Genomic DNA, 20,866 nt, shown 5'->3' with positions numbered 1-20,866 from the left:
GCTAGCTTCCTTTCTTGTTATTTGTGCTTTCTTTATAGCAGTTTTGCGTATTTTGGTTTGTTTTTGTGTATTTTATGTGCGAGCGGTGCTGCACCCAATATTTATTTGACAAAAACCTATGGGAGACCCGATAAGCACACCAGATGCACACACGTCGAGTGAAAGATTTAAATGCAACCGTGTAAACCGAATACTGAGGGAAACCCGTGCTTTATGTAGGATATTTTTGGACTTTTATTTGGCGGCGCTAAATGGAAGTAAGAGCGGGGAAAATTTAGCAGGTAGTTGGTGTTTGGAGATTTGATTTTATGGTTTCCCTATTTGTGGTGATTATTTAATTTATTGATTTCATATAGCTCGAAATATTAACTTATTATGCACATATCTTTCTGCGAAACTTTCCATTTATATTTTTCCACACAACTAACAGAAATTCGCTCTATAAATATCTCCTTCGATTTTCTGACCATGCAATGGTCTGTCAACTGTTTTTAATACATCACAATTCTGCCAGAAATGGCTAACGAACTGCATGACAATGTCAAATTTCGAGAGCAACAAACAATAAATTTTCACGAAAATTGACAACATCAAATTGATGGGTCGCAACAATATTTGAAGGGACACACACAAACAGAGGATGGAAAACAAACGAACCCAGTTAAAGATAAGGATAAAAAAACGAAAAAAAATAAACTGGAGCGGGAACAGAACCATCGCGTGTCAGGGAAGATTATGATAGGATATATTATACAACAGGAGCAAACAACAAGAGCGGGAAGTCGGGCAAACAGAATCGAACGTCGCACAATTTGAGTGACATGTCAGCACAGAACAGCAAAAACCAACAACAAAAAAATAAGTTGCTGAATGCGGAAACTGAAAAAAAATATGTATATGAATTTTTATCAACAACGACAATACAATACTGTCAAAGTTTATTGCATTTATCAATGCATGAAATTCATACACATATTTTTATGCTGCGACTCTCAAGGGAGGCGGAGACTCTCCGAGTAATTAGTTCAGTTGAGGAGTTTTTCCAACCGATGCGAAAGCCAGACAAGTGTCATTTATGTGACCCGCTCCCCAGATGTCTGCTCTTTGGTTTTACCAGCAACCACGTTGGCAGAGCAGGATGCAAATCACTGCGGAGCAATTAAACAGGACCAAAGTTGTCTAGCCGTGCAAAATGGTTTCGAGGCTCCTTTCGCTTAATTTGTTATTTAAAGCACTAGCTTTTGGTTTCAGGAATTCACTAGAAATGTTTTGTTTTGCACTAGCTTTTGGTTTTAATTGAAATCTTATCGGGACTATTTTTTCATTAATTTAGGTATAGTTAATATACGGTCTTCCCTTTAAAAGACTCCTTTTATACATATGTACCCCAGCTATACCCTCAAACCATAACCATTAAAAAAGTAATGTTGATAAAAATGAATATACAACAATGCAATTAAACTATTTTTAAAAGCCAATTAATGCAATACAACCATTATGGTACGAAATAACAATCCCATGCACTTAAAAAGAGAATCACCCGACTAATTAAAGCTGACGCAATCCGGAGATAAGAACAAAGTCGACTGTTTCCTCGTTAACTCGCATTATTTTTCCCCGGCCGCAACTCCCCGCAACAAGGCTTCGCATAAAAATCAGGGGAATTGGCTCATGTTACGCTTTAATTAGTATTTAATTACTCAATAATGCAAACCCCGCGTCGTATAAGCAATATAATGTATTTCGTTGGCCCCCGAAATGAGAAATGCGGGAGAGGAAGGCCGTATAAATTAATAAAACATCAACGGGACGCCATTAATTTGATTTCGTACAAATATTTTTTGCGTGAGCAGTTGGTCGGTTGGTCAGATGTTAAACGATCCTAACCTCTCTCCCGTTGGGGAAACACGCAATTGTGAAATGCTTTTCCCAGTTCGCCTCGTTTCTGGACATGCCAAAAGTCGTAAAAACACAAATCTCGCTGCCAAAGTCGAAAAAGCAAACGCAACACAAATTGATTTGGACATTCTGCCCGGCGGCTCAAGAAGAGGCCACGTGAAAAGGGAAGGAAATTTAGTTGTTTCAGCGTTGAAATAAATGAAATTTCCCGAATTAATTAGCAAATGGTGAAGGCAGTTAAATGAGAAATGTGCCGCCAGCTGCGTGTGTGGGTTCCATAAATTATTCCCCCCCAATAAAAGGTGGAGAGCCCGGTCTGATATCAAATTGTTCAGTTTGCGAGTGTTTGGCACGCAACTTTCTATTCGCCCTCTCATCGATGGCCAGAGTCAAAAGTGTTTTGCCATTTTGCTTTCGGCCCGAAAGCATTAAAAAGGTGGACAATGTGTTAATTGCTTTGGACACGTCGTGAAGGAGGCAATTTTTTGCTGGGGGAATGGTTCATTCGGTGGCATTAATTGTAGATAAATGGGCCTAAAATGGGAGTCTTGCATTTCTTAAAAGCGATAGGACTAAAAGCATTGAAATGGTTACATGCTAGGAAACAAATAAAAAGGAACATTTATTAGTCTGTGTTGAAAATACATAAATAAAAAAAATATACCTTCAACTTTACCAGTTTTAAATGAAAACTTCATGTTTTAGCGTTCAATTTGAAGAATAAATTTAAAGCAATAAAATATTTTTTTTTTTTTTTTGCCTATCAAAATAAAAACTTTATATTCCTATAGATTAAAAAGAATGTTATAATTATTATTTGCTAATTGATGAAGATCATAACCAAACGATTTTTATTTTTAGAGGATGCAAAGACAATAAGTCTAAAAGAGTTCTTATTGTTTTAAACCGTGAAGCATAGATACATTTTCATCCCATTTTCCATATCTCTCCCCAAAGCAAACACTTCAGTTTTCATCATCTACTTACAAGAACAGAGGCGCAGAGGGCAACAGCTTATTTTCAATATGAAATTGTCGGAGCACTTTTTTGGGATTTGTTTCGTTGCCTACTGCTCTTGTGCTGTCTGTTCATTTACATTTACGAGGCATTTGAGATTTGCATAAACAACATACAGCCGAGTGTGCACATGGACACGGTACACGGCCATGGACCTGACACAACAATGCCACTTCTGTCCACCCAACTGGTGCAGGGCCACCCACCAAAGTAACCCGCCCACCGAAAAAGCCAAACAATCCACCCACACACCGCTGCCAATAGAAATTTCATGAGACCAGGATCCGTTGCTCTGTTTTGGCAATTTTGCAGTTTGCAATTTTTGGTCAAATAGATAACAGAAAATAAATATAAATTATTACAGAGCCGTCGCAGTTGTTCCCCAGTTAGTCCGCTGTGAGTGGAAATTCGTTCAGTCACTGTTCTAATATTTATACTAGGTCAGTGCTGTTTCCTAAACTCCGAACAAAAAATGGAGCCTGACTGGTGTACAAGTCAATTGAACAGTGAAAGTACAAAGTTAAATTTAAGGCATACAAATTGTTTAAATCTTGCAATTAAGTAGGAATAGTTTTAAGGACATTTTACATTCATGAATAAGATTTAATAATAACTATAAGAATAGAAAAGAACAGTATACATGCAATAAATCAATAAGAAAATTAAATTCGAATTCTCTTGTTCCATGAAACAACATGCCCTAAATATCAAAGAACATCGGAAAGGAAACAAAGTAAAATCGAAATTCGCCCAATAAGTTCATTTATATTTCTTCTTTCGGGGATTTCACATTTCGTTGGGTTTTGCTCACACATTGTTGTTATACCCTTGCAGAGCAAAAGGGTATTATAATTTCAGTCAGAAGTTTGCAACGCAGTGAAGGAGACACCTCAGACCCCATAAAGTATATATATTCTTGATCAGCATCACCATCTGAATCGAAATATGTATGTACGTCTGTCCGTCTGTCCGTCTGTCCGTCGGTCCGTCGGTCCGTCTGTCCGTCTGTCCGTCTGTCCGTCTGTCTGTTTCTATGTAAACTAGTCTCTCAGTTTTAAAGCTATCTTGCTGAAACTTTCCCAAAAGTTGTGTAGCTATTGCACGCAGTATATATGTCGGAACGGGCCGGATCGGCCGACTATATCGGATAGCTCCCATACGAGAGAATGAAATAAAAAATTCTCACGCCGTTGTTTTTGATCAGATCGACTTGAATTCTTCAAGGTGCCGTTTTCTAACTACTATTGAATTTCGGTTTAAATTTGATCAAAATCGAATAACTCTATCATATAGCTGCCATAGGAGAGATCGAAAAATATATATAGAATTAATGGAAATAAATTGATAACATCGTTGTTTTTTATCCTACGAGCATTATTTTTTGAATATCAAGTTTTTTTAACTACTCTTATATTGATAAAAAAAATTCATAAAAATCGGACAACTATATCTTATAGCTGCCATAGGAAAGATCGGAAAATCTATATTGAAATAACGGAAATAAAATTATAACATCGTTGTTTTTCATCAGGCAAGTATGGTTTTTGGAATATAGAGTTTTGTTACGATTCTTGAATTACGAATTAAATTTGATCAAAATCGGACAACTATATCATATAGCTCCCATATAGTCGAAAATATGGAAAATGAATAGAAAAATCGTCATAGCTTCGATGTTGTTAGGCCTTATGCATTTTGTTCGACATATTTGAGATCTGCAAGGGTATATAAGCTTCGGCTTGCCGAAGCTAGCTTCCTTTCTTGTTTTTATTTGAGTTGGCTTAGCATTGTTTGATCTTCTAAACATATTTCATATATGAGAATTTTTGATGCATCCGAAGATTGGGGTTTTATGGTGCACGTTTTGAAATATCGAGGAGTAAATTCTTTTATATTTCCAATTAAATATAAAACTAAAGAGAGGGAACTTTGGTTTTGGATTTACAAGCTCACTAGTAAAATGAATTAAAATTAAAATTCAAAATCTTATGTTTTATATCAATACAAGCTATAAGAAAGAAAATAAAATATAAAAATTTAAGACAAGTTAACTCTCAGAAATTGTCCACGAAAATTGACAGATTAATACCAAGGACACCACGAAAACATTCGAGGACAGTCGATTGCAGGAAGACACGTCAACGAAGTTACAAAACTGACCAGGAAATTGGCCAAGTACTGGCCGAGATAAATAGAAAAAGTGGGAGAAAGCGCAAAAGAGACTACAAAATTAAACGAAAAAGTTGGCCATTCAAAAAAGGAAGAGAGTATTAAGAAAAAAAGAAAGGTTATATAGTCTCAGTCCGGGGCAAAGTTTCTCGCTAATGAGAGTAAGAGTTTTTCTTATTCTGCGGTGCAAACTTGTAACTTGTCGCACTTACTGTTTTCCACCATCAGCAATTGCCGCTCCTTTTTTACGTTTATTTGGCTTAATCAGTTTGGCCGCTCTTTTTTTACCGTACTTGTTGGCATAAATAATTCATGAGCAAAATATTGGCCTAGCGCCAGAACTTTTAATTAAATCAAAGTTGACTTTAATTAAATACTTGGATGGGGAGAGGTCGAGCGAGCAAGTGCCAAACAAAGGCGAGCCTAAAAACGCTCTCGAAAAAGCTATTAAGCCTTAAAGTCTAATAAAATAAACAGTAAACACACTTAATGCCTTGATTACCAGCATCAACATGGGTTCAAAGTCCGTTCCCAAGGACTCGCCACCGCCCAAAGGAGTCCGGACTGAGATGTACTGGCCAACACAAGACGGTATCCTCGGTGTAGTTTGCTCTCAGATTTATGCCAGACCATCCCAGGCTGACCTCAAAATTTGTGGCCCAGTTGAGTGGGTGGTTTCGATTGAGGCGCTGTTATGGGGCAGGTTTCGTCTTAACTTTGCAGGAGGAACACATGTTCAGCACCGACCTCAAAATTTATAGAGAACTGTTCGTTCGTTAGGTGGGAATCTACTTTCAAAGATCCATTTTAAAAATTTTAAATACATTTTCTAATAAATATACAAAATATTTTACGAGATTTAAATAATTTTATAAACTAGATCCATATATATAAAGAATATTTTACAAGTTTTAAATAAAAACGACATAAGCGGCGTACTCTTTTATTTTATTTACTATTATTTGATTATTTTAATTTAAGACAAAGATACATAATAAAATGCGCTACTGTTTGGAAGGTCTTACTCTGCAGGCCTTTTATTTGAAATACCTTTCTCAAGAAGCCTTTTGATATTTGTTCATTAAACATTTATTTAAAAGAAAAAAAATGATTTTAAGGCAATTACAAAGAAGTGATATTTTCCTTAAAATTTCTAGAATCCATTCAGCTCGAGAAAATCAGGAAGTAAGAATTTGTGTCTGGAACCGCCCACAAGAAGTTGCCACTTTGTTGTTCTGTTCCGTTGAGCTCGGTCGTTACAGCGGCATGAAGTAAATTTATAGCAAATGATGTGGCTGTGCTCCCCGACTCCTTGTGGCCGGGTGTCTTAAAGTAAAATATTGACAGTTTGAGTTGAAGCAAGTGTAGCATAAACTGCTGTCAGGGCCACAAAAAGTTTTCTATTCCCATTTTTTTTCGGGGGCAGGACGACCACCGACGTCTTGTAGGAGAAGCAACAAGCAAAGCAGAAAGTAATTGCTTTCGCCCGCTCATCGTGACTTTGGCTTGTTGCGGTTAAGACTTTCTTCTTTACGGCCAACGAAGCCAGCAATTGTGTGCGATATTTAATTTCAGAACTTCAAGCTCGGAAATTTCTCGGAAATATTTAAAGAGGGCGGAATGATTTGGTTTAAAATATTCTTCGGATAATGAATGCCATAGAAACCGGCTTTGGGGTTTCTGGGTCGTCCTTCTGCTTAATTAGTTACTCGATTCATTTACATTTGCTTTGCTCTGCCCCCGAGCACACATCCATAAATGTCTAATCATCTTAGCCCTGAGTTTGCATTGTTTATTAAATTGTCAGCTGACAATTTATGCCAGTCTGCTTCAGGGCGGTTCCATATTCTCTTCCGAATTATATTTTGTGAAGTGTCACAATATTTGTGCGCAGAAACAAACGATTTATTTGATTTAATGCTGGCTGTAAGCAATATTTGCACTACTTTGGCCTCATCATGGAAAATTTTGCATAGGAAATTGGTCTTCAGATGCAGATTCTGCCGATAATTGAATATTGTTTACATATTTATTTATCAAACATATCAGGATGTGGGTTTGAAAAGTAATTTGACTGGTTTAGGGAAAATAAATTAGTGTAAATCTGAAATAATGTTGCCGTTTGTCTATTTGAAATATAGTTACATTTATTAAATAGATTCGGTTTTCGGTTTGCTGTTTTAATTTATATATTTTTGTACTTGAACTTAAAATATTAAAATGCATTGGTTGCTTTATCTTTGCACAGAACAATTTAATTTTTTAATTAAAGCTGACGCTCAATATTTTCTAATTCACAATCTGTTGTGGCAATCTTGTGGCTAGAAAATATATCATTATTTATTTTTTGTTTTAAGTCCTGCAGTGAAAAATCCGCATTCAATGTGTCTCTTTCGCATTTTTCTTTTCTGGCTGGGTGTTAAAAAGCTTTTGCAGTTGCCGCTTATCAACTTTTTCCACTTATATTTCCTCATTTCTCAGCGACGGAGAGCATATTCATTTTCCTCTTGCCAGTTGGCTTTATTTATTTTTCACCAAAGGATTTATGTTTTTGGGTTATGGTGTGCTTGTCTTTGAAGCTCAGAGAGAGTTTTCTCGACTAGCGCTATATTCTCTTCAATTTTTTAATTTTTACCCAGAGTTCCTCTTGCATTTTCCGTTTCTTAGTTTTAATAGCGCACAGAGTGAGCGCAGTTCTTAAAGCCTTTTCAAATTCTATTATGCCATATCAACTGAAAAGGACAAAAATAAACTGACTTTCAACTGTCTGCCGCCTTTTCCTTGGGGCTGTGGGTTGAGCTTAATATCCTTTGAATGCAATTAGCCGCACGCCTAATTAAGTTTGCGAATTGTTTTTCAAAGGATTAAAGTGGAATTCATTAAAAAATAACGAATGCTAATTTGTGTTTATTATTCATTTTATTGGGCTTTATCAAACTATCATTTAAAATATAGATTTATACGATTTTTACCATTGTTTTTGGTTTTTTCTCAAGGCTTTATTATACCAACAAAATAAATCAATTTAAATTAATAGTGCTTTAATCTTTACCTTGAATTATTAATTAGAGTAGTATGAAGTAGTATGAATTTCGAATAAGACAAGAAAGGAAGCTAGCTTCGGCAACCCGATGCTTGTATACCCTTGCAGTCATCATCTGATATATAAACAAGGATGTTATGCTTTTTTTTTTAATATAGATTTTTCCCATATTGATAAAATTAAATTCGAAATTCGAGAGTAGTTAAAAAGCACCATCTGGTGCTTTTTGTCAGGAAACATGATCAAAAACAAAACTGGTCAAAGTTCACAAATGAAACCTTTTGATTCATTACAATCAAAAGTCGCCATTACACCATTTTGAACGCCAACACAGTCTTCACTTCCAGTTGTATTTTTTGGTTCGTTGGGACCCCAATTTAAATAGGTGGCTGGTTTGCCGGTGTTCTCGGATACGAACACGCCCTCTTGCTCACGATCGTTGATGCCGAGCCAGTAACTTTTGTCAGCGAGCCTTGCCTTGAGTTCAGTCATCTCTTGTGCAGATTGTATTGTCGCCAACCTACCACCAAAATTAGAGCAAAGTTGTTTTGCAATTATCCATCGTATACGACAAAAACCTGAGATAAAAAAATATCTCGATCCGATTCTTTTCCAGCTCAGAAGTTTGGGTTCAAGTATTGCAATTATTATCATCACAGAGTTTGTGTGAATAGAAACCAACTCAAGGTTGAGTTCGTTTTCGATCCTGGAAAGTCGCGACCGTATATTTTCCATTCCCCCATTGATTTTATCCATTCCCGTAAGGATAATATGAAGACCGTCAGTTTGGTTTACTAAATTCCGCTGAAGTTTTGTCATGTGTTCGAAAACGGGCCGCAAAGCTGCTTGAGTGTAAGCCCCGCACTGAGTTGGGGCATCAGTTAACTGGCAAACTGAACACGTATCCTGCGTTTTTTCCTGCGACCGAACTTCTCCATTTATATTTAAGGCAACAAAAATATACAAGAAATAAACTGCGGAGTTTGGCATTTTGGAACTATTTTGCTCGAATGCTTTCTGTGAACTAATTCTACACTGTCTTGCGAACAATTATATATGGTAGTTCCGTTGATAACAACAATACTATCACTTCTCACCCATTATTTGGAAAGTAAAGGGTATGGTGTATTTAAGTGAAAGTATGTAACGGATAAAAGAAAGCAAATATATATGTTCCTAACAAAGATCATCAGATGATTTAATAAATCCTCTGTTTTCGTCAGACCGTTAGGTAACTAAAAAAGCTAGAATGTTATGATTAAGTGTGTAGATTCTAGAAATTTGCGTCCACAAGAAATTAAATGGTATTTGCATTATATATATATGCAACGATCAGGTTAAAAATTTGCCACTCCACTTGACTGATGGGCATCAAGTGAGTGGGCGTATGCGAGTTTTTGTTTTTATTGAAATCCTTGTCTTGCAAAATGATATAAGTTAGTGATGAATACCCATCAAAAGAAATTAGGGAAACAGCGAAATTCTATACCATCCACATTTTTATAGTACTGAACTTTGGTTGAATAACTTGACAAATATGCAGCTTAAGACTTTTAAAAAGTTTTCTACCCTCATAGGCGTTTTAGCCTTGCTGCCTGTATAGGCGCAGAGATCTTCGCGATTAAACTTTTAACAAAATTGTTCTTTTGAGTATCGGATATCTCATAGTCGAGGCACTCGACTATAGCTTTACCTCTTCCGGAAGCAAACTACCGCAAGTTTTTATCAAAACCGAGCTTTTTTGGTACTAGATAGAATGTTTTGCTGATAATGACATTTCTATACTTGTATTATATATTTTTGGTTTATTTTTCTTCAGTATGCGGTTTTTAAAGTGGAGATTATAATTGCAATTTGGAATGGTGTTTTTCTTGTAAAAATCAGCTCGATTTCAAAAACTATTGTTTGAATCCCACCATTGCCACAGCTAGATTTTAAGGCCCTGTACTGTGTCAGCGCTATGCATCTAGTTAGTTATTAAAAACTAAGTTAGTTTCATAACTATGCTCGTTGTTGGGAAGTTTTTTTATTATTATTATTATTCCCGTTGAAAGAATGAATCAATGCGGTTTTGCAGAAAATTTATTTTATTTACCGAAACCATACCCATTTTCATATCCTTCCAGGGGGTTTCGTTATTCTAGTTGAAAGTTTGCAACGCAGTGATGAAGATTGTATATATATTCATGATCAGCATCACGATCTACATCGTAATATTTTTGTACGTCTGTAGGTTGCAAACTTCTGACTGAAATTATAATACCCCTGCAAGGGTATACAAATTACGGATGAAACGTTACCGATGTTGCTGTGCATTTCCTTATTAAGTTTGCTTTCCTTTAATTAAACTTTAAACTGTGCTGCAAAATCCGCCTACTTTGCTAATTACAGGCACTAAGATTTCTTTCTTTCCGTTTCTGTTGCTGCAAAGAAGCCATCCTGTGTGGCAAACATCCTGCGAAGCATTCAGCTAGCTGCCTCCTCCGCCTGCAACTGCCTCCTCAGCTCTTTCTGTTAACCATTTGTGGCTGGGACAACTTTGATAGCCGAGACTTGCTGTGTATCTGCAATAATATAATGCCATGTAATAAGGAAGTAACATTTACAAAAGCCAACTGCTGGCAACAGCCAAACAAACACACTTGTAATAAACGTGTTCGTGTGAGTGTGGGTGTGTGTAAAGTGTGTTTTAGATGCAGTTGTGTGTGTGCTTATGGAAAAGCGGTCGACGCGTGTAAATTGCAAAGAGTAAAATCTTGTAAAAGGCAAATTCCTTTCAAATGCAACCATTGCGCCGGATAGAGAAAAAGGATGTGGATGTGGCAGGAGTCGTAGAAAAGGGAGAACTACTTAAAGTTGCAAGGCACTAGAGAGAGAATTGCTGGATTCTGTGGGAGAAGGAGCTGCTGTGGTGAAATTTACACAGCGCATTCAAGTTGACTTTTATAGTATGTCATACAACAAACATCAAGCAGGATATCGCCCATCCACTCAACAGCCACCCCCTCAATCATCGCTGCCAGAAGAGATACTATGCAAAGTTTGTAGTTTTTTGTAGATACAAAATCCTAAAAGCCCGAACAACAACAGTGAGCTATGCTGTAAGCTGTAAATTTGATTGAAGATATTGCAGGTGTTGAGTGGAGTGGATAAGGATTGTGCTTCTGCAGGATGAAGTGCGGTCAACTTGTTTGCTTCTCCTCAGCTCTTTATTAAAATAGCCAGTGGTTCTCGACTGACCACAAAGTATTGCAATCTAGGTTCCTTTTCTACTGCTTTAATTAAGCGATGGGTAAACATTGCTTTCTAAACAGATTACGTCACAAAATATGCATTTAAAGTAGAAAAAATAAAAGAAAAAGTTAAAATAATTATGGTTACTAACTTGTTATTTCTGCTAATATTTTTCTATTGCTGACATAGTTCCAATATTTTGTTTGTGCATATATGTTCATGAAAACAATATTAAGAATTCTTTTGTTATGATCAAATTGGCATATAAGCGTAATTGGAAGCAAAATAATAAGTAAATATAAATTTATTGTAAGGCGTAAACCGCTTGTTTCAATTTATTTTTGCTGCAAATAAAGAAGGTGTATAAGTTGCGAATTCCTCTTGATTTTCTTCATTTGAATGTCCTCCCAATTATTTTGACCACCGGAGTCGAGGCGACTTTGCCCAGAGATTTTTGTGTTCGTGTGGGTGGTGATAAGGGGGGTGGATAAGGGGGGAGAGAGAGGGGGCACAAAAGGGTGGACAAACAGAGCACACAATGCGAGTGGCAAGCACTCCACCGATGCTGCATCCTCTTATTCCAGAAAACCCTTTTTGCCTTTCAAGCTTGGCCCTCTTTTCTGGCTCAAGTGTTTGCATTTTACGACCACAGACAGAAGGACATACACATACGCAGACAGTCACAGGCAAAGGTACACTTGTGTGGGTGCGAGAGTGTGTGCGAAAGTGTGTGTGAGCTGGATCTTTATTTTCGAGTTTGTGAGCTTAAGTGAAATGTAGCTGACCTAAGCTGCAAATCAAACAGAGAAATATATACTATATATATACATAGATTGCATGCCCAGTCGTCTCAAGGTCGAATCATCCACTCATATCTACCTTAACTAATAAATATTCATTTAAATTTACTAATCCATTGCAATTTGCCTCCCAACTTCTCCTTCAGGCAAGTTATGAGCAATAGTTAAAGCTAGGAAAAAAAGAAAGAAAGAGTTAAGAAAAGAAAAGAAGAGAGTTTTTCAAGCTGGATCAAAGGTGGTTATAAGGACGAAGAATCGGGAGCAGTATCTGCATGTCAGCAATAAACCCACCAAGCGGCAAACAATCGCATATTAGCCACATCTGATCAATCACCGCCAGAGGATCAATCAGGATGCTGAGCTCGCTGGACGCGCTGGCCGGCAAAATAGCCACTGCCACGCCCGGAACGGGGGCGGTGGCGGCGGACAGCAAGAATACACAGTCACTGCACCACCACCACCACCGGCTGGACTACGATTACTCAGCGGTGGAGATCGAGCCGCCGGCGGAGCAGCTGGCCAACTCGCCGCGCAGCGAACGCGAGCGTTTGCAGCAGGCGCAGCAGGCGTACGAGCAGCAGGCCCAGGCGGAACTGGAGTTCGGCCTGGCCGAGGTGGACGCCAAGCTGACGCAGCTGAAGGGCGGGAATAGCCTGCAGCCGCACCACCCACACAGCCAGCACCACCAGCTGACGGCGGTCAGCCGAACGCTGCAGCGGCATCCGCACCACCAGCTGCACCACCATCAGCATCAGAGCCACCACCACCATCCCTACCAGCGACCCAGACCCACCTCTCCCCCGCATCAGCAGCAGCAACAACAACAGCAGCAGCAGCAGCAACAGCAACAACAATCGTCCTCCTATCAGCAGCAACTTTCCCAGTTGGCCGCTCTGCAGGATCACCACGATCTGCTGCAATCGCAGCAGGAGCTCTTCCACAAGCAGTTGGCCAACATGCAGGAGTACCAGCGGGAAAGGGAGCGGGAGCGAGAAAGGGAGAGGGAGCGAGAACGAGAAAGAGAAAGGGAGAGGGAGCGGGAGAGAGAAAGAGAAAGAGAAAGGGAGCAGCGGGACAGGGAGCGGAGCGGAAGCAGCTTCATCGACAACAGCGACTACGATTCGCAGACGGAGTTCAAAATTTGCCTGAGGGATAGGTGAGTGAGCGAGCGACCTCATATCATATCATCGATTTATTCCGGAACACGAAAGCCACTTTAACTAGCCCCCATTTAAATGTTATTTATTGTGTTGTTTTAATATTTTCACTGATTTATTTTGTACCATAAGCCACATGTTCCCTACCCAATTATACTTTTACAAGCTACTAATTTTCGGGAGAATCTATTTAGTAATTCCTTACATCTAAGAATTTTTAATGTAATTTTTATATTTTTCTAAAATTTTTGCTTGACGCACAAAATTTTTCTTTTATTTCACGCAATTTTGTGAGGACTTAGCTTTTGGAGACCAGGAACGAAAAACCAAAAATTTAATTCAGTCCCAATAATAAACAATACTAACCTTATTTACGGGTACATTATTAATGATATCATTAAAAACACCTTAATACTACATGCATTATTTTATTATTCCATAAAAAACCATACATTTTATTTTTGACGAGTCAAGATAAAAAAACAATAATAACAGCAATTCTGCTCATTTCACTTATTGCTCTTACCCGCTAAAAATTTCGTCTGCATTGCATGTTTGCATGCACGACAGGAATGCATTTTAAAACGCAACTTAATTCATTAGCGCAAATCAGCAAGAAGCCATATAATTATAGAAATGGAAACGCATTAAACCAGTGACCAAAGTCGGACACGGAAAATCCATTAAAATCTTTATTTCATAGTATAATAAACATCAAAAGTCAGATCAAAAAATAATAATTTTATGGCTATTAACTTTCAATTGTGTGCCAATTTAAAAAAAAATATTAAGAAATATTTTCAGCTTCTTTAGCTTTGAAACTTATTTCCTAGAAATTATATCTTAACCATCACACTTTTTCATATCTATTAAATTCCGATTGTGTGCAAATTGAAAGGAAAATTAAAAACAAATATTTCCAGCGCCTTTAGCTTTGATACATATTTCCAAGGAATTATACTTTAATCAGGGTGTTGTTTTCCACCCTTTTCCATATGTTTTTCTTCGTTGCTGTGCTGTCATGTTGGGTTGTATCCTCGGTGTAAACATGTCGGGAAATCAAAACCCGAAAACACGCACCTTGGCAACGCCTTCAAGCGCTGCATGCAGCTTGAATCGGGAAAACAAACCAAAAATAATAAAAACATTTGTAATTTTTGGCCAAACGAAAATGTCACGTGACAAATTGCTGCTGGGCGAAAATGTGCTCCAGCCAAGTAGCTAAGGGAAAATCAGCTTGCGGTGCTTCTGAGAAGTTATGAAGGAGGAGAAGGGGGTGGGTTGGGGCAGGGGGAGGGTGGTAGGTGTGAGGGAAATCGAGTTTTCCGAGCACATGCTTGACACGAACCCTCACACTCACACTCACACTCACACTTTTTCCTCCCGCAGTCACACGACAGGCGGCTTTATTATTCACATTTGTTTGGTCTTAACTAATTTAATGTGTAATATCATTTGACATATTGTTTTCATGTTGCTGCCTTTGATTTGTGGCCCCGTAAAGGGTTTCTCGTTATTTGTTTGCTTCGCCCCACATCGTCTGAGTTTATCACACATGCAAATAGTTGGCGCCTGGGGGAGGCGCCATTTTGACAGTTACCACCTACAGCTAAAAACCCTCCAGGACCTTATTTGTATACGAAAATGAGGTTTGTTTGGTCGAGCCTAGCGATGGAAAATGGGGTTCGTTTCCCTTAAATAAAAGAAAAGAAAATCCTTTAAACGATTGCGATTAAGATTACACTACATGATAACAAAATGTTCTGAAAAATTGTTAAACGCAGCATTAATTTATTCTCTATTAACTTATAAAAAAAAAAAAAATATCAAAATTAAAATAACATTGTATTTTTAATAGTATTCGTAATATAATAGACTTATCTTGAAATTCAGAAAGCCGTCACTTTCTAACTCCCATCTCTAATTTATTTCGCAGAACAGCAAACATTATTTATTCTCTATTAACTTATAAAAAAAAAAAATATCAAAATTAAAATAACATTGTATTTTTAATAGTATTCGTAATATAATAGACTTATCTTGAAACTCAGAAAGCCGTCACTTTCTAACTCCCATCTCTAATTTATTTCGCAGAACAGCAAACATTATTTATTCTCTATTAACTTATAAAAAAAAAAAAAATATCAAAATTAAAATAACATTGTATTTTTAATAGTATTCGTAATATAATAGACTTATCTTGAAACTCAGAAAGCCGTCACTTTCTAACTCCCATCTCTAATTTATTTCGCAGAACAGCAAACATTATTTATTCTCTATTAACTTATAAAAAAAAAAATATCAAAATTAAAATAACATTGTATTTTTAATAGTATTCGTAATATAATAGACTTTTCTTGAAACTCAGAAAGCCGTCACTTTCTAACTCCCATCTCTAATTTATTTCGCAGAACAGCAAACATTGCGTAAATTTTTTATAACCCACTGAGTATGACATTTTATGTTTATTGCCTTCGCAATTTACAACTTTTGCTGCTATTTTGGTGGCCTCCCTTTGTTCTAGGCTCTTTATGGCTATTTTAAAAAGCTTTGACATTTGCGTGCCTGCAATTGCGGCTAAGGAAAATAGCGAAGTAAAGAAATACCGATTCGTTCATTGACTTTAAAGCGCGTGTTGCAATGCAATTAGCTCGGGGTAAATCTAATGCTGCATTTGCATGTGACATTCAATTAATTGGGCGGGGTGGGCGTTGGTGCTCGAGACGAGGCAGAGATAATAGAAATCGTCATTGGGGCTCATATAATAATTATTCATCCCCCAAAGGGAAAATTGTCGGCTGAAAGTGAAATGACTCTGTTCTAATGCGCGACAAAACAAACAGAAAACAATAATAAACAAAACACAAATGTTGTAACAAAACAGCAGCGGCGGTAAACAAATAGAAGTGGAAAACAAAACTTTGTGAGAGGTTTTTCATTTATTAAAGTGGCCATGAGTGGGTGGGTGGATGAGATGAGCTTTGGACACGTAAGCAAATACTGCCTTCACATGTGAATGCAAGGATGTGGGAGGAGGTCTGGAAAAGGACTTGGAAGCAGAACAGCTTTTGTGTGGCTAAAGGAAAAGCGACAACGAAATGCGTTGGCAAAAGGAAAGAACATGAAAATTTATGGAAAAGAAAATGTTGTCTAAGGTTTTCAAAAGGTGTTGCTCTAGAATATTATGAAACTCTAGAATATTATGAAACATTACGAGCATATTCTTTAAATGTATCATATTTTTTTAGTTTATTGAATTGCAGATTCACTAGTCATTCATTACCTTTTATTTATATCTATTCCAAATTATGCTTTAGTTTATTGTATCGGAGTTTTATGATTCTTTTTAAGTGAATGCAAATTTTCTGAAGGTCATTTTCTTAAATTCCCTGAAGTACATTCCTTTTCCTTTTTCCGATTTCTTTGCAATGTTTTTCAGCCCACGTGTACAGCAGCCAACAAAAGCAATTGAAAAGAATGTTGCGCGGCTTTTTCTTCTGGGCCTTAGGAAAAAGAAAAACACCTACACCCATTTTTCCTACATTCTTTCCGCCCACTTTTCCACCCCTGCAGTCTATTTATAACCCGAGCCTGCATTGCATTTCACTTTGCAGCGTTCGCTGTGTTTGTATCATTTCAATTGTTGCTGCTGCTTTTTGCTTCTGCTGTTGTTTGTTTATCCAGCAACCGCCGAGCCGCCCATTTACCACCCCCAAGCACACCCAACTTTTCTTTCCTTGTGGGTGAGTTTGTGTGTGTATGTGTGTGTGGGTGACCCAGGAAAAGCTAATTTAGCTGCTGGCTGAGGGACATTCAAGGATAACCCAGTGAGTAAGCTCAGCTCCCGCGACTTTTTGTTGTGTTTTGTTCTAGTGAAATCGAAATCCAACAGACAGAGGGCAGTGTATGTATTTTTTAGGCACTGCAAAAAAAAGGTTGTGCAAATAGGTGTTTTTCCAATTTGATTAAAGTTTATTTAAATAAAGGTATTTTAGGATACACATTATTCTGTAGCTAAAATCTTTTATCTCAAGCTTTATTATTTAATAATTTGTACAATGTCTTGGGATACCTTTTTGTTTTAATATACACATTGTTTATATAATTTTTCTTAGTGTTTTTAAAGGAATTTGCTTCTGTGGGGGAGACAAGCGCGTCAGATGTTCCATGTTTGCCATTTGCATAGTTGCAATTTGAGCTCAGCTCAACATGCATTTGTGTTAGTCATGTGTGTCTGCATACATACTTTTCACCTTTATTGTTTTATGAAAATTTTATTTGCAAAAAATATGTTAAATATTTGTGTGGGGGTGTCAGTTGGCTCGAGTTGACTTCCATCTGCTCGCTTTTTGAAAAAAAATTGTATTTAAATGAAAATAGAAAGTTGCATATAAATTACATGCATGAGTTATGTTTCTCGTGACGGAAGAGCACGAAGACCCAGGGCCAATATTTCGGAATGTATAATACTGTTTTATAAATATGACGAGCATAAGGAAGTGGTCGGGAAATCTGAAATAATTTAATTCCTCTTTACAAAATTTATATAGAAATAATAACAAAAGATGAAATCAGCAAAAAGTTATTAGTACACGAAAAAAAGAAAATAAATGTTTTTAAAATACAATTTGATTTAAGTATAGTCTTTCTAACTATCTAACAAATCAAAAAAAAAATATTTTTCTGTCGCAAATCGAAGCTAATCAAACATTGTGCAGTAATAAAATGCTGCCTTATAATTTCATTTGCAAAATATAATTTTGGTGTGCCATTCAAAGGGTCACTGCATAAATATTACATTTTCAATTTTAATGAGCGGCAATCAAATAAACAAACAACAAACTTTTAGCGAGCAAAATGAATTTTCTGTAATTTGTTAGGCAGAACGCAAAAATTGATGAGGAAAATACTGTGCAGTAAAATGGCTGGCTCGGCCCTTTTATTATGTTTTCACTCGATTTATGTTGTTGTTTTATTTTCCTTATTTTATTGTATTCAAGTGCGGTTTGTTCCCTGGAAATAACTCAGCTCGTTAACTGCACAAATAACATGTCAGCACTTTTCCTTTTCTCCCTTTCGACCTCTGGTTGCCGCAAATTTGTGGAGTCCCCGCCATGGATTCAGTTCACTTTTGGTCTGGCCATCATTACTCAAGAGTCCTTAAAGTCGGGGCAAATAAAAATAATAAAAAAAAAAGGGAACACGAACGGCAAAAACACACGGCACATGGCCCTCTGAAGTGGTTAAGTCAAATAAAACAGAGTTTGGTTTGAGTTGGTTGCTCTGTGTTTTTTAATGCCTGACCAAATGTATTAATCACACACTCGAAAAAGGGAGAGTGGGCACAGGACCCTTCGTCTGCAAAGTTTTCCTTTGCAACAACACATATCAATGAACCAACCAAATCAATAACTAAAGGTCCCCTGTAACAAAAAAATTAGTAAATGAAAATGCCTCAAATGTTGAGTCCTGGTTTATTTTATTTCATGGTTTTCCTTCGGTCAGCAAATAAAAAACCGAATGGAAGTGACCCCAAATAAAATAAAATATAAAGCAATAAAAAAGATGGTGGGCGAGAAAAAAATGTGAAAAGTGAAAGCAGCCGCAGTCAGTTGGTGCAGAAAGCATTAATAAAATGGCGCCGCTTGGTATGCTATAGTTTTTTCCTCAATTTTGAGGGTTCTTACTTTGGGGTTTGTTTTTTGGGTTTCCCCTTTTTTATTTCACGCGCAAATTTTATTACAAAAAATATTCAATTTTTTTCTCTTTAAAATGGAGAAATTCAGTTTGCATACTGACTAACTTTCTTAAATCGGTATTTTATATAAGCTTATACAAAAAATTTTCAATTTCATTTCTTAAGGTACTAAAATCTTCGTTACCACTTATCCAAGCTCAGAGATTTTTTATTCGTTTGCTTTTCTATTTCTATCGCATGCAAGCGCCTCGAAAATTGCGGTTAGTTTCGGGTTTGCTTCTACCATTTTTTGGTGTTTGCTCTCTGCTGTGTGAGTGTGTGCGTTTTTAAGGGCGCCTGGGTGTGTGAGAGTTTCTGTGGGTGTGTGTGTGTGTGGATGGTGTTTGTGTAACTGCGTTTGCGGTCTTCGACTGCTTCAGTCGAAAAACAAAAGCTGGAAAGCTGCGCTCGCCTTTGCCCTCCACAAACCTTCTCCACCGATTCAAAATCCCCATTTCTTATCTCTCCACTCGACCCACACAAGCTGTGACCCGTCTGCGCTTACACTTAAAAAAGTTCTGGTACTACATTACCTTTCAAATCGTCATAAATCAAACGAGTTTATAAAATTACTAGTCGATTTTTGGGATTAATAACTTTAAGGCAAATAAAATAAAATTAAACGAAGAAATCTTTGATTTCAAAACTATATTGATTTAAGTGCATCTCCTATGGTTAAAATTCCTTGAGGCGAATATGTCCAAATCGATGCATTATTTTATTTATATTTATATAAAATAAATAAAATAAGATATTATCATTGAAAATACCCATCACTTCATATATATTTTAACTAATATCCAAAACATTTTTCTTGTGCACCTTGCTTACTTCCCCCTCCTTTGCCTGCATCTGTTGGTTCATTGATTTTGGCGTGGAAATGAACTTTGCTGGTTTTTTTCCTAGACCCAGTTCCCTTCGCTTTCTTCTCCACCATCTATGTGTGTTTCCACAGTAGTTTCTTTTTGGGTGGTTTTGGTTTTTGTTGCTGGATTTTCAGCACTTTGTAAGCATTATTTGTTTTCGCTTTTATTTATGTTGCGGTTCGTTTTGTTTAGGATGCAATTTTCGGGTTTTTGAGGGCAAAACTTAAAATAAATGAAAGTTGTAAAAAATAATAGTTTGACTATGTATGAGTTCATAATAACAAATGGTTTGTGGCTTTAAACAAAATAAACAAATAAAATTTAAACAAGAAAAGGCAACGAAATAAACCTGTTTGTCACGGATTGTTTACTCTGTTACCTTTTTTTGAAAAAACAATGCGAGAGGGTTTTTGTCATTTATAAAAGGCTTGGGCCCAATCCTTAGTTCAATGTCATAAAAAGCTCAAAATTATTTAAGCCCGAATGGCCTTACCCACTTCATACCCCTGCAATCCCTTTTATCTCCAGTTCATGACATTGATGGTGGTGAGTCCACTTTATTCGTGCAAAAACATTTTCATAAATTAAAACGGCGCGTCAGCGGCAATGCACAAAATGCCAAACACATGACGAACCCAAAAGTTGCAGACAAACAAACCCCAATGTAGCTACACAGAAAAAAAAACAATGAATCTACATTTAAATACCTTACAGGTGAATTAACTTTATGTAAAATGAATTAAGTTATTTTCAATGGTAAAAGAATGTTTACCTTACTCTGTAATTGTATATATTTAAATGAAATGAAAATATGTTCTCAAGTATTTCTATCAGTGCACGCTGGTAACATCATACGTGAACAATAAAAACAGAAGCGCCAACAATTGCTACCCTGTGATCCAGTCCGTTGTTTTTCGTTATTACCTTGGAGATTAATTAATTGT

The 20,866-nt window shown here is 36.9% G+C and overlaps 1 protein-coding gene across 3 annotated transcripts in view; it reads left to right on the top strand.

Moving 5' to 3' along the window:
- LOC108094498 (CUGBP Elav-like family member 2) overlaps positions 1–20,866 on the top strand; it is a 121,353-nt gene that overhangs the window by 24,297 nt on the left and 76,190 nt on the right. For all 3 annotated transcript variants that reach the window (XR_001771553.2, XR_001771554.2, XM_017195098.2), the window contains exon 2: positions 12,309–13,318. Coding sequence is in view for 1 of the 3 variants with exons in the window: in XM_017195098.2 (XP_017050587.1) it covers positions 12,516–13,318 (803 nt within the window). In the remaining 2 variants the exon portion in view is untranslated. The remainder of the gene's footprint in view (positions 1–12,308; positions 13,319–20,866) is intronic.

Source organism: Drosophila ficusphila, unplaced genomic scaffold (genome assembly GCF_018152265.1).
Source record: "Drosophila ficusphila isolate 14025-0441.05 unplaced genomic scaffold, ASM1815226v1 contig_607, whole genome shotgun sequence".
NCBI classification, from domain to species: Eukaryota; Metazoa; Arthropoda; class Insecta; order Diptera; family Drosophilidae; genus Drosophila; species Drosophila ficusphila.
This window is presented reverse-complemented; position numbering and strand designations above follow the sequence as displayed.